Below are 15,305 nucleotides of genomic sequence, written 5' to 3'. Positions count from 1 at the left end.
TGGGAAGGGAGATCTATAGTTAAGAAAGATTAGGAGATTGGCAATGTGCAATGTATATGAACACACTGGAGGCTCCCATACAACTAGTATTGCTTAATATTCCTTAATTCATCTTGAAGTCATCTCTAACCTCATCCTTGTTTCTGCACTGGGAAAGGCGTTGTGTTATGAAATAAATGAGGCAAAGATATGAAATGTATAAAGCACTTGTGCTGGTTTTCTGCTTAATTCATCTTCCTAGTTTATGGAACATTGCTATTTTTAATATTGAAAAAAGTAATATGTACAGTAAGTTATACTAATGGAAAAATACATAACACAGAAAAGGTATAATGGTTTTAAAATTCCTTGTACCTAGATCCTTTGGACTTCCATGAATAATTTTTTTTTATGTACCCTACTCTTGCCGTTTTGGGTAGATAATAGAGACACATAAGAATAAATATCACATATTCACAACAGACAATGAACATAGATTTGTTTTTTTTTCTTCTGTCAAAATCTTTGAAACTCTTTCATTTTGTGACATATTAATGTGTTTTTCTGAAGCTCTAGGATGAGGTAAAATTAGAACTTTATGTTAATATCCCCCCCAGTTGTACTTTAGGAAGTTTTATTGAGAATTGGGGAATAACACATCATTTTGAGGGGTAAACAGATGATCAGTTTAGATGTAAAATTTATTTTATAAATCTATGTCTAATACTCCCAGAAGAGTATTCTGTAGCAACTTGTTTTGTAATCATTAACAACTATGATCTGTCTTATCAGGAGTTACACCCTGGTTTTTCACCCTGGGGCAGTGTGAGTGCTTGAGGGCTTGTTCACACCTGTGACAATCCTGACACAATGAAGGCACTTTATCATCCTGGGTCTTAGATGAACAGAGGAACCGTCCACTCTGATGCATCCACCCGAACCTGCACGTCAACCACATGAGTGCTCATTAGCACCTTCATTCGAGACTAGGGAGGGGCAGGGAAGAGTAAGGCCGGATCCCCAGTGTCACAGCTGCAACTTCGGAGAAACAGCAGTTTGTGATCAGATTGCTGTGAAAAAGTACTACAAACGGAACAGGAATGTATATGGTGTGGTGACCTCAACCATAAAAGTTTTTTATTGCTACTTCATAACTGTAATTTTACTACTGTTATGAATTGTATTGTAAAAAGCTGATATGCAGGATATCTGATATGCGATCCCTGTGAAAGGGTCAGTTGATACCAACCCCCAAAGGGGTCAGGACCCACAAGTTGAGAATTACTGTTTTAAGTCAAGATGTCATCGTAGTTGGTTCCTAGAACTCTGGAGGAAGACTATACTCTAAGTCTTTTGCTGTAGTTCTTTGCCATTGATTGTATTGTTCCTTTATCTCCTCAGACATTGCTCCTCTGTGCACATTGGTGCCCAGATTATCTCTTATAAAGACACCAACCAAACTGGAGAAATGGCTCAGTGGTTAAGAACACTGACTGCTCTTCCAGAGGTCCTGAGTTCAAACTTACCTTCAATCAATTACCTGCATTGTGGATGCTTTGGGTTAAGACTCTAACACATGAATGTGGGCACATAATTTAATTCATAATAGATGAATTATAACTCTGTTTTAGTGCTTTGTATAATCCTTCCCAAGTCAGTATACTCAACCACCAATTGTGGCCATTAGAATCTAGGCTCCTTAAGGAAATGCAAGAGTGAAATCTTATGTGGCTATTGCAGGTTGTCCTTTCCTTGGCAACAATGACTCCCTATCCAAGAGGGTGTTTGACTATCCTGAAGTACTTGCTGAAGTCCTTTAAGACCAAAGTACAGGAGTCTGATCTGTAGATAACCAGAGGGATCCATTGCCTTCCTGGCTTCCTCTTTGGGTTCTGATAGCTTGCCTCCTTCCTTGACTGTTTTTAGTGTCTAGATATTCACCCTTTGACCCTCAAGGCTAATCCCGCCCCTTCTTTATTGCCCTGAGTTAGTTTCCTTTTCTGAGAACCCTTGTCTCTTGATCTCCCTCGGTGAAGAATGAGCATACTGCACACAGAAAAATACCTTCTATTTGGTGATTCCAACCGCATTATTCTGAATTAACTTCAAAACTCTTAAACCATGAGATCACCTGCCAGACAGACTGCTGAAGGGAAGAATTCTTTTCATGTTTTATAACTATCTCCAATAATGCAGTGTTTTGGCTTCACCATGCGTTCCTGGCGTTCCTGCAATGTCCGGGTACTGGTGGCTATTGTGTGTGGGCTACTGACGGGCATTGTTTTGGGACTGGGCATCTGGAGGATGGTCATAAGGATCAACAGAGGTAATGTCACCCTGCTATAATATACTGAGACAGAGAGTAGGTGTTGGGGGGTGGCATTGAACCTCTGACTCTGCTACCTGATATTTCAGTGCCAGGGAAGTGCCTTGTCCAGGAGATGCCTGCCTTCCACAACCCAACTTAAGAATTGTAAGACAGCAGTCCGTTGATGACCAGTGGACAGCTTTATATATAGAACATGTGTGTTTGTGTGTGTGTGTTGTGAATAAGCAGGGTGAAGAATGAGTTTTAAATTGGCTTCTTTGCGCTATTTTAATTTCAGAGTTCATAGAATGTAGAACAATAGAAAGTATAACAATGTGTATTTGGGTTTACTGAGCTAAATCCTATAAAGATAAATAGTTGTGAACTCGGACTCCCCCCAAAAACCATGTACAGAATAGAAATTCATCTCAAGAAGGAAGCTTAGAGACCTTAGCACCAGAGTGGTGTGTGAAATGAACTTAGGTTTACATTCAAGTTTCCCATTTTGCAGGTGTAGACAATTAGAAAAGATGAAAAAGTTAAAATGAATTTAAAGGTTATTTTCCTGCTGGCTCCACAAGTGTTTGTAAGTTTCTTGCTGTGTTCCAGACCTCATGGAGGAAGTACGGACAGAAGCAGGGTCACGTGTAAAGTGATGGTGTTAAAGTAAAGCCCTTGAGACCGCAAAAAATACATGTTTAATGATTCTAACACTGCACCCCTTTGCCTCTGGAGATTCTCTATAAAGCACTGGTTTTCAATCTGTGTGTTTTAACCCCTTTGGGTGCCAAACGACCCTTTCATGGGGTCACCTAAGAATGTCTGACAACATTTCAATTCACAACAGTAGCGACATTCAGTTATGAAGTAGCAATGGAATAATTTATGGTTTGGGGTCATCACAACAGGAGAAACTGGATTAAAGGGTTGCAGTGATGAGAAGGTTGAGAACCACTGCAAGAAAGGGATTCAAAGATGATTTGTAGAACATGTGGAACTGAGTGACTAGAGGTGACTAGTACCAGTAAGGAGAAGTCTGTCCTCAAGGAAGGCAGAGAACTGCTCTGCAATGGTGCCAGGTGGCAGAATCCCATGCTGAGAACAAATGTTTGATATGGGCTGGTACAGGAGAGGTATCATGGAATGGAGCCATCCCTACATTACCCAAAAAGAATAGAATTCAGAGAATACTGTGTTGTTGACATTTAGAGAAGTTGAGTAAGAAATTAAACAGGACAAAAGAATAAAATTAAAAACATTAATGTTTGTAAAAACACTTTCAGGTTTAAGGAAAAACTGTAAAGAGTCTCTCTCACTGTTACTCGCATTAAACTTGTAAGGTCTCCTTTAAAGGATGTATGTTTGAGAAATGTCTCCCTTCTTGTTGCATTCATAATGATTTCTGTTTTCAAAGGGAAACACATGACTTAGAAATGACACCATTAAATCCAACCATTACAAGGACAAAGTACAAATCCAACATGAGGAACAATACTGAAGAGAGGACAGAAAGTGCAAGTTAGTCAAAGGCGTAGGGGGAACTGCTTAAGTGTGGGCACACCTCCAAGCTGCTGGAGGCCTTTGAAGGAAGTAAAGTGTACTAAAAGTTCTGCCTCTCAGAGTGTAACATACCAGCTCCTCAGAAAGACTAGCTTTGCACCTGGTGTTAGTTTATCAGAGCTCTTTACATAAGGGATATTCCTCAGCTTTGGGGTAAAGCCAACAGAAAATTAGACGGTTGTCACTATCACTAACAAATAGAAAGGATGAAGACTGACACTTCTGGCTGTTTGCTGTGTGTGTGCTTATAAATTCTATTTGGGGTGCACTTTAGCTGTTTATCTTTGTTTAGTTCTGTTTGTATCTGTTTTATTCAGTTCTATTCCACTTCCTTCCTTTTTGTTAACTTCTGGGTATTTCACCTCTTTCCCACACATCTCCCTTCTTTCTACTAATGTCATTACGGAATATCTTCTCATTGTTTCCTTGCTTAGTTATAAGTTATCTTTAAATTAAAAAAAATTTTAGATACAGAGTTCATGCATATCTCAGAGAAATAGATCCATCTGTGATAGCCTTTTTTTCTTGTTTTTAAGACCTTATTTTATAGTTTGAATTGTCCTGGAACTCACAATTTGTATCCCAGATGACATAATACTCATTGTGTCCTGAGTATGACGACTCCCATGTCAGGCTTCCAAGTGCTGGGTTTCAGGCATGACCCCACACTCCTGGCTAACTATAAATAAGTTATTTAGGAAAAAGTGCATAAGCACATATACATTAAGTTATGTCCAAGTTAATTTACTATATTCAAAATTCATTTCATACAAACAATGTATTTTTCACAAAAAATGATAACTTATTTGTGAAAAACAGAAGAAAAAAAAAACCTTCCATTTCACAGTTACAGTAACATTCAGAAGGCTGAGGCTCAGGGATCGATGGAGTTCAAGGCCACACTGAGCAGAATAAGACTGTTTGAAGAAAAAAAAAAACACAGAAGAAATAAAGAAAACTTCCAACTTCTGTTTTGAAAAAATTTTATCTGGCCACAGAGTGAATATTAATTAGTTTTTATACTTAACTTTTCTATACCTTACAATTTCAAAAGCTCCATGACCAAGATATCATACCCCAAATTTCATGTATCTTTTCTCACTTAATCTGGACAACCACATTTAAAGCAGGTATATTCTGTTTGTGTTGCATATGGAGAAACTAGGGTTGAGAGAAATATTTGGATTTATATAGCTGTGCAACACAGGCTGTGAATTTGAACTTGCGCCATTATGGTCTTGCTGGGTTTTGCTCTCAGAAGCACAAAGGAAACTAGAGTAAATTAATTCTCTTCTTTTTTCCCTTTCTTTCCAAAAGATCTTCACAATGGTGCAGAGATCCTGACCATCAGACTGCCCTGTTTTGTTCTTTGAGAAGTCTGCTGTGTTACTGTTTATGATGCTCCTGTAATAATATAGTCTGCGGAGCATAAATTAGGAGTCAGGCTTCAGTTCCCAGGTTTTCTGAGTCTTTGAGCATACCTATGCATTTCCTGCCGGTGTAGTAACCCCCATGCTTTGCAGATGTCTGGGAGACTGTTAAAGTGCTTTCTCCAACATTGCAGCATCACAGTGTGTCTGCTTTGATCTTCTAGCTCAATACATCAAAAGAAACTTCATGTTTTAGTGTTTTTCATCTTGGCCACTGCCCAATTTCTATGGAAAGGCAAATCCATAACAGCCAAAAAAAAAATCACAAATCAAATCAACTCTAATTATTCTAAGCAAGCCTCCCCCATTAAGTGAACCATTGGTTCAAATGTCAAAGAAACACTTTAAAACATGATCTATAGAATTCCAGCAACCTTCTGAGAGCAAATGGAACTTTTTTTTAGTATAGAATAGAGTTTATTTAGGACATGGGGAGGGGAGTTAAGAGGGTAGCAGGCAGAAAGACAGAGGGAATAGAGAAGTGGAGGCCATCCATGACCACGTTGAGGGAAGGGGGGAAAGGAATGGGGAGCTAGGGGGCACAAGGGGGCAAGAGGCAAGAGAGCAAGAGTGCAAATGGATCTTTTAAAGGCTCTGTTTCTACTTCTGAACCGTGTGCCTCTTGTTAAAAGGTCACCAGCAGTTAAGGGTTTCATTCTGGCAACAGATGCTGCTGCTCAGGAGTAGCCGAAGCTTCCTTCGGGTTTGCTGGGTAGGCTGTCATTTTTATATGACATTGATGGCATTATTAACTAATAGTGATGTTATCTATTGCCAGGTGTAATATATCATGCGTGCTCTCTAACACATGACTCCTAGGCATTTGGCATTACTTTGGCAAAGAAAACTTTCAGTAGTATTGATAGCTTGTGCAATTTCCAAATGGAGTTCTAGACGTGGTTTCTTCTCTGTAGTGTTAGTTTAGCTACAGCTGCACCATCCATTTCACATGAACATCTCCTTTGATGGTTGAGCTCTTCAGCTGAATGTCTCCACTCCATGGACATTTTTCTACCAACCCAATACAAGTTCTTATTCCCAGTTCCCCTTTTACATGTAGTTTTGGTCATGATTCTCTTTATTGGCCATTTCTTCAAATTGACTTACTTTGTTGAAGAGAACAGAGACCTGATTTAGAAACCTAATAGATTCCCTACAACTAATTTTGAGTTATTGAGATTAATAAATAAATCTTATACAGCTAGAAGGTAGACTTTGTCTATTAGGGCAACTGTAAGTAATTATATACAATAAAAGTCTCTTTTCTCACAGTCATGGGTACAGGGAGTCTGAAGGAAAGCACCAGTTTTAGTATCTTGAGAAGGTCTGCCTCTTGGTTCTTCTTTTTGCATCTTATGCATCTTATGTGATATAAATAGACAACACTGTTCTCTTTGTCCCTTTAGGGCATTAATCCCATCATGAAAGATCAACCCTCATGAATGTGTCACCTTTTATAAAATTGCCATTTAATGCTATGGTGTTGGAAACTTGACTTCAACACATGAATTCTGAGAGGATGCATTCAGTCCGTAGCAAGGCTGAAAAACTCTCAAATATTTGTGTTCAGAAAAGAAATAGCAAAGCTGGAAAGTCCTGACACCTTTCCTCAAAATAGTAAGAGAAATGCAGATTTGGGTGTTTAAAAGATATTATTTTTGTTTTCTGCTGCTTCAAGCCACGTGGCATATGACTTAGACTCCAGGATTCATTAAGATCTTTCCCATTACAAATAGCCTCTTGTTTACCCATATGGTCAGTAACCTTCCAGGTACATTTATATTGGAAGAAATCTGTGTCCTTCCAGAACCCCAGTCCTTTCACTTTAGGTGTTCATAAAAACTGTCTAATATAGTTTTTGTGAGGGATAGAGATAAGAGGTCTACAATGGTTGAATCCATGCTTCTAACAGCAATAGGCTTACAATGCAAGAAGCAGAGAGTCTTTGAGACCCACCACACTTGAGAACTAAAGTTAAATACAAACATGTATTTCATTACATTTCTCTCCTTTGACATTTACAACCTTGAGCTAATCCTCATATAAACATACCCAGATGTTCACAATACAATGGTGAGAGGATTTCTTTGATTTCTATTGAGAGGGCTTCTCAACCTCAACACACAATGGCAATGTCTTTTTAACTGTATCCTATAGTTGTGGCTCTAAGAATTCCCTGATTTCTGTTCCTGCCCTACACCAGATATAACCTTCTTTCCCCACTTCAGGACAGACTTGTTTATTAGCTGCCTAACAAAGGGGCTACAGAAGGTTTATATAGTCTCAAACCCAAGGTCCAACTTTACAGCAATCATAATTCAATAGAAAATGAATGTTGCCGGGTGGTGGTGGCACACACCTTTAATCCTAGCACTTGGAAGCCTGGTCTACAAAGTGAGTTCCAGGACAACCAGGGCAACACAGAGAAACCCTGTCTCAAAAAACAAAAAACAAAAACAACAAAAAAACCAAAACAACAACAACAAAAAGAATGTTATCAGGAAAAATCAAGGTGAGTTTACTGCTGTTCAGAGAATCATCTCTTTCTTTCCTTTTACTAAATTGAGTACTTCCTGCAGAATCAACTTAAGTAATAAATCTAACTCCCACAACTGATCCTGGAACAGTAGGATCATTTTAATGTTTAAAAACCACATCAGAGCTGGGCGTGGTGGCGCACGCCTTTAATCCCAGCACTTGGGAGGCAGAGGCAGGTGGATTTCTGAGTTCGAGGCCAGCCTGGTCTACAGAGTGAGTTCCGGACAGCCAGGACTACACAGAGAAACCCTGTCTCGAAAAACCAAAAAAAAAAAAAAAAAAAAAAACCACATCAGTTTGAGACGTTGTCTTATAAATAGAGTAAAGCATGTTGGAGGTGACTAGAGTCACCTAGTGACCTCCCACTTCTTGACCCTGGTGTTCCCCTATACTGAGGCATATAAAGTTTGCAAGACCAAGGGGCCTCTCTTCCCAATGATGGCCAACTAGGCCATCTTCTGCTACACATGCAGGTAGAGAAACAAGCTCCAGGGGTACTGGTTAGTTCATATTCTTGTTCCACCTATAGGGTTGCAGATCCCTTTAGCTCCTTGGGTACTTTCTCTAGCTCCTCCATTGGGGGCTGACTGTGAGCATCCACTTCTGTGTTTGCCAGGGAACGGCATAGCCTCACAAGAGACAGCTATATCAGGGTTTTTTCAGCAAAATCTTGCTGGCGTATGCAGTGGTGTCTGTGTTTGGAGGCTGATTATGGGATGGATCCCCAGGTGCGGCACTCTCTAGGTGGTCCATCCTTTCATCTCAGCTCCAAACTTTGTCTCTCTGACTCCTTCCATAGGTGTTTTGTTCCTAATTCTAAGAAGGGGCAAAGTATCCACACTTTTGTCTTCCTTCTTCTTGAGTTTCCTGTGTTTTGCAAATTATATCTTGAGTATTCTAAGTTTCTGGGCTAATATCCACTTATCAGTGAGTACATATCATGTGAGGTTTTTTTTGTGATTGGGTTACCTCACTCAGGATGATACCCTCCAGATCCATCCATTTGCCTAGGAATTTCACAAACTCATTGTTTTTAATAGCTGAGTAGTACTCCATTGTGTAAATGTAGCACATGTTCTGTATCCATTCCTCTGTTGAGGGACATCTGGGTTCTTTCCAGGTTCTGGCTATTATAAATAAGGCTGCTATGAACATAGTGGAGCATGTGTCCTTTTTACCAGTTGGAACAAAATCTGAATGTATAACCATGAGAGGTATTGCTGGATCCTCTGGTAGTACTATGTCCAATTTTCTGAGGAACCACCAGACTGATTTCCAGAGTGGTTGTACAAGCTTGCAATCCCACCAACAATGGAGGAGTGTTCTTCTTTCTCCACATCCTCACCAGCATCTGCTGTCACCTGAATTTTTGATCTTAGTCAGTCTGACAGATGTGAGGTGGAATCTCAGGGTTTTTTTGATTTGCATTTCCCTGATGATTAGGGATGCTGAACATTTTTTCAGGTGCTTCTCAGCCATTCAGTATTCTTCAGGTGAGAATTCTTTGTTTACCTCTGAGCCCCATTTTTAATGGGGTTATTTAATTTTCTGGAGTCCACCTTCTTGAGTTCTTTATATATATTGGATATGAGTCCCCTATCTGATTTAGGATTGGTAAAGATCCTTTCCCAGTCTGTTGGTGGTTTTTTTGTCTAATTGACAGTGTCTTTTGCCTTACAAAAGCTTTACAATTTTATGAGATCCCATTTGTCAATTCTCGATCTTACAGCACAAGCCATTGCTGTTCTGTTCATGAATATTTCCCCTGTGCCCATATCTTCGAGGTTTTTCCCCACTTTCTCCTCTATAAGTTTCAGTGTCTCTGGTTTTATGTGGAGTTTCTTGATCCACTTAGATTTGACCTTAGTACAAGGAGATAGGAATGGATCAATTCGCATTCTTCTACATGATAACCACCAGTTGTGCCAGCACCATTTGTTGAAAATGCTGTCTTTTTTCACTGGATGGTTTTAGCTCCCTTGTCAAAGATCAAGTGACCATAGGTGTGTGGGTTCATTTCTGGGTCTTCAATTCTATTCCATTGGTCTACTTCTCTGTTGCTATGCCAGTTTTTTGGGGGTTTTTTTGTTTGTTTGTTTGTTTTTGTTTTTGTTTTATCACAATTCCTCTGTAGTACAGCTTTAGGTCAGGCATGGTGATTCCACCAGAGGTTCTTTTATCCTTGAGAAGAGTTTTTGCTATCCTAAGTTTTTTGTTATTCCATTTCTAATTCGTTGAAGAATTGAGTTGGAATTTTGATGGGGATTGCATTGAATCTGTAGATTGCTTTTGGCAAGATAGCCATTTTTACTATATTGATCCTGCCAATCCATGAGCATGGGAGATCTTTCCATCTTCTGAGATCTTTAATTTCTTTCTTCAGAGACTTGAAGTTCTTATCATACAGATCTTTCACTTCCTTAGTTAGAGTTACACCAAGGTATTTTATATTATTTGTGACTATTGTTGCTTCCCTAATTTCTTTCTCAGCCTATTTATCCTTTGTGTAGAGAAAGGCCATTGACTTGTTTGAGTTAATTTTATATCCAGCTACTTCACCGAAGCTATTTATCAGGCTTAGGAGTTCTCTGGTGGAATTTTTAGGGTCACTTATATATACTATCATATCATCTGCAAAAAGTGATATTTTGACTTCATCTTTTCCAATTTGTATCCCTTTGATCTCCTTTTGTTGTCGAATTGCTCTGGCTAGGACTTCAAGTACAATGTTGAATAGGTATGGAGAAAGTGGACAGCCTTGTCTAGTCCCTGATTTTAGAGGGATTGCTTCAAGCTTCTCACCATTTACTTTGATGTTGGCTACTGGTTTGCTGTAGATTGCTTTTATCATGTTTAGGTATGGGCCTTGAATTCCTGATCTTTCCAAGACTTTTATCATGAATTGGTGTTGGATTTTGTCAAATGCTTTCTCCGCATCTAATGAGATGATCATGTGGGTTTTTGAGTTTGTTTATATAGTGGATTACATTGATGGATTTCTGTATGTTAGACCATCCCTGCATCCCTGGAATGAAACCTACTTGCTCAGGATGGATGATTGTTTTGATTTGTTGGGTCTTTATGTGGTTTAGGTATCAGAGTAATTGTGGCTTCATAGAATGAATTGAGTAGAGTACCTTCTGCTTCTATTTTGTGGAATAGCTTGATAAGAACTGGAATTAGATCTTCTTTGAAGGTCTGATAGAACTCTGCACTAAACCCTTCCGGTCCTGGGCTTTTATTGGTTGGGAGACTATTAATGACTGTTTCTATTTCTTTAGGGGATATAGAACTGTTTAGGTCATTATTCTGATCCTGATTTAACTTTGTTACCTGGTATCTGTCTAGAAATTTGTCCATTTCATCCAGGTTTTCCAATTTTGTTGACTATAGCCTTTTGTAGAAGGATTTGACAGTGTTTTGGATTTCTTCAGGATCTGTTGTTATGTCTTCCTTTTCATTTCTAATTTTGTTAATTGGGACGCTGTCCCTGTGCCCTCTAGTGAGTCTGCCTTATATATCTTATTTATTTTCTCAAAGAACCAGCTCCTAGTTTAGTTGGTTCTTTGAATAGTTCTTGTTTCCACTTGGCTGATTTTGCCCCTGAGTTTGATTATTTCCTGAGTTTGATTATTCACCTCTTGGGTGAATTTGCTTCCTTTTGTTCTATAGCTTTTAGGTGTGTTATCAAGCTGCAAGTGTGTACTCTCTCTAGTTTCTTCTTGGAGACACTCAGAGCTATGAGTTTTCCTCTTAGAAATGCTTTCATTGTGTCCCATAAGTTTGGGTATGTTGTGGCTTCATTTTCATTAAACTCTAAAAAGTCTTTAATTTCTTTCTCTGTTCCTTCCTTGACCAAGGTATCATTGAGGAGAGTGTTGTTCAGCTTCCACGTGAATGTGGGCTTTCTATTATTTATGTTGTTATTGAAGATCAGCCTTAGTCCATGGTGATCTGATAGGATGAATGGGACAATTTCAATATTTTTGTATCTGTTGAGGCCTGTTTTGTGACCAATTATATGGTCAATTTTGGAGAAGGTACCATGAGGTGCTGAGAAGAAGGTATATCCTTTTGTTTTAGGATAAAATGTTCTGTAGATATCTGTTAAATCCATTTGTTTTATCACTTCTGTTAGTTTCACTGTGTCCCTGTTTAGTTTCTGTTTCCACAATCTGTCCATTGATGAAATTAGGGTGTTAAAGTCTCCCACAATTATTGTGTGAGGTGCAATGTGTGATTTGAGCTTCACTATAGTTTCTTTAATGAATGTGGATGCCCTTGCATTTGGAGCATAGATATTCAGAATTGAGAGTTCATCTTGAAAGATTTCACCTTTGATGAGTATGAAGTGCCCCTCCTTGTCTTTTTTGATTCTTACGTTTGCTTTTCACCATCTGGTAATCTCTGGAGTTAGTTGTTATAGTTGTCTCTGGTTGGAGCTTGTTCCTCCCATGATTCTGTTAGCCTCTGTCAGTAGACCTGGGAGTCTAGCTCTCTCCTGAGTTTCAGTGGTCAGAGTACTCTCTGCAGGCAAGCTCTCCTCTTGCAGGGAAGGTGCACAGATATCTGGCATTCGGACCTGCCTCCTGCCTGAAGATGAAGGCCTGAAACTGGGCCTGCCCCAGAAGCTGTGTCACTTCTGCATGTCCCAGAAGCTGTGTAGCTTCTGTAGTCCACACTCTCACCTGCACAAACTAGTCTCTGAGAGATCCAGGACCAGAGATGGCTCCCCCAGGTGCTCCGGCAAAGCCCTCCCAGGTGGGGCGACCCCTCTCCTCTGGCAGGGAAGGTGCCCGGATGTCTGGTGCCTGAAATGGGGTCTGCCCCAGAAGCTATGTCACTTCTCCCTGTCCCAGATGCTGTGTCGCTTCTGTAGTCCACACTCTCACCTGCACAGACTAGTCTCTGAGAGATCCGGCATTCAAGATCATGCTAAGTAATTTTTAAACACAAAATTATCCATGAAAAGGAAGAGAGTCTCTCAAGGGATAAGTTTTGTTATACAAGTGGCTTGAGGGACAGTGATCTGGACTATGTTAACATAAGAATCAGTGGTTTCTGTTGATCCCATTTCAAAAGCCTTTGTCTTAAACAAAGAAGCTGGATTCTTGGCTTAGTGGATTATTCCTGGATATCCAGGTATTAGATGTTTTTAATGTAAGGGCATCAGGGTGGGCGAGACTCTACTAACAAGCTGTAAAGGTCCTTCCCAAATTCTGTGGTCAGGACTGTGTTTTTGAGAGAAGGAAGAGACCACTGGAGCAAGACTACCTTGTTTTAAATCTCAATGTGGCTGCTTATTAGCCAAGTGACTGGGCATTACTGTAGTCAGTATTTTCATGCCTCAGTTTCCCCCTTAGTGATAATAAATTCTGTGCACTGAAACCATTTTGAGAATTAAATGAGTCAGTGCACTTGAAGATTTAAAATGATGACTTGTATCTTGTAAGCACTCAATCTGCATGGACAAGTGTTTTCTAATTTGTGAAGTTTTCTGTCACTCAGTACTGAGCAGTTTTGACCTTGAACTATACCTAGAATGGATACCACTGAACCACATTGGACCTTTGGATTGAGACTCAAGTTATCACACCAAAACTCTGCAGGAGGTTTAATCATTAAGTTAAATTGATGAGCTGAAAAGGAAAAAGGAAAAAGGTCCAAGAACAGCCATGGAATATTTGCTTTTGATATCTATGCTACTTCCCCTAGAGAAGAAAGCTTATTACATACATGTTAACCCAGTAGTTAATATTAGACAAATGTTTTTTAATTTGTGGAGTTTTCTGTCACTCAGTTCTGAGCAGTTTGTCCTTGAACTATACCTAGATGGATACCACTGAGCCACATTGGACCTTTGGATTGAGATTCAAGTTATTACACCAAAACTCTGCAGGAGGTTTAATCATTAAGTTAAATTGACGAGCTGGAAAGAAAAACAGAAAGAGCTCCAAGAACAGCCATGGAATATTTGCTTTCGATAACTATGCTACTTCCCCTAGCAGAAGAAAGCTTATTACATATATGTTAACTCAGTAGTTAATATTGGACAAATGTTAACAAATATCTTAACAAAAGATATACTTCATGTGCTTTCTTTATATATCTTCCAAGGTTTCTTTTTTCCTTGCTTTTCTCTACAGTGAATACATTTTACTAAACATGACCAGATTAATGTCTTCTTTTTGAGTCAACTGTACAAGTCATTATATGAACAAACTACTTCATCTTTTATCTATATGTATGTTTATGATAGATTCTTAAAGATGCTAGTATTACTTTGGGTGACATTTTGTGTCATTTGCATACCTTAGAGGCTAAGATTCTGAAGTGGGTACTACACAGTGTTAAATGTACCATAAAAACAAGAGTGGATATTCCATCTTGAATTAGATATCCTTAACTGGAATTCCAAAGACAGAGAGGCAATTGAGCAAATAGTTATTAACTTTCTCTTTTTGAGGAATGTTCTGAGATCTAGAGATACAATCTATGACCTTGATTCAAAATATTCTTTAATGATAAGACTTGTTACTAAAAGCCAGAATGACTGACTAAGCGTGGGTAGATGTTTCTTCCTGCTTATTGAATATATACAAATTGTAAGTAAAATTTCAAACATGCCAACAAGTTTCCATTCTTAAGGGAAATTCCAGGGGACAGAAACACTGTAAAGATACCATGATGATAAGTAGGTATGGTCATAAACACTAGAGGTTATGGGTACAGAAGCTGGACCCAAGCCACCAGTGTAAAACCTGAAGCCTTCAGGAGTCATCTCAGCCATAAAAAGGAGATTAGAAAATTTCTGTGCCCTGTGCCACTGAAACATTGAATAATTCTTACGATCTAATGATCTAACTTTTCTGTTATGGTGGTGGATTTAAAATGGGGTCTCATGTAGCCCATGTAAGCAAGTAGCTAACCTAGGCCTAGATAACCTTGAATTGCTGGGCTTTTTGCTGGGATTATAGGCCTGTGAGCTTGTCTTGAAAGTGGAACTCTAGATTTCCATCTAGCATCCTGAAAGCAGGTTCTGCTTCTGTTCCGTGTCATCGCTGAGACTGGGTTAGCATGTAATTCTCTGCAATGAATGCCTCTCACCCCCGCAACTCCTCTACTTCTGTGCTTTCTAGGATCCTTTCATTCCTCGCCCTATAGATTGCTGAAGTTTTCTTTTATTCTCTTCTGTTTCCCCTTTTAGGATAAAAATCTATCTTAAATTATCCTGACCCTTTTTCTTTGGCTTACACAGGGACAAACTCTACTTCACCATTTACACATAAATCATTTGAACTTTAGGAATTAAGAAAAGAGTCAGGTGGTGGTGGCACATGCCTTTAATCCCAGGACTCAGGAGGTAGAGGCAGGTAGATCTCTGAATGTGAGGCCAGCCTGGCCTATTGAGAGAGTTCCAGGACATCCAGAGCTAATACAGAGAAACTCTGATGATAGATACATAGATAGATAGATAGATAGATAGATAG

The 15,305-nt window shown here is 39.2% G+C and overlaps 1 protein-coding gene across 1 annotated transcript in view; it reads left to right on the top strand.

Moving 5' to 3' along the window:
• The first annotated feature begins 2,190 nt into the window (after positions 1 to 2,190).
• The window catches only part of Adgrg7 (adhesion G protein-coupled receptor G7), an 84,391-nt gene continuing 71,276 nt past the window's right edge, over positions 2,191 to 15,305 (top strand). Inside the window, exon 1 of the mRNA XM_021184877.2 lies at positions 2,191 to 2,305. Within this exon, the coding sequence (XP_021040536.2) occupies positions 2,191 to 2,305 (115 nt within the window). The remainder of the gene's footprint in view (positions 2,306 to 15,305) is intronic.

The sequence above is a fragment of the Mus caroli genome, unplaced genomic scaffold, assembly GCF_978045245.1.
Source record: "Mus caroli unplaced genomic scaffold, Mus_caroli_1 scaffold_17, whole genome shotgun sequence".
Lineage (NCBI taxonomy): Eukaryota > Metazoa > Chordata > Mammalia > Rodentia > Muridae > Mus > Mus caroli.
This window is presented reverse-complemented; position numbering and strand designations above follow the sequence as displayed.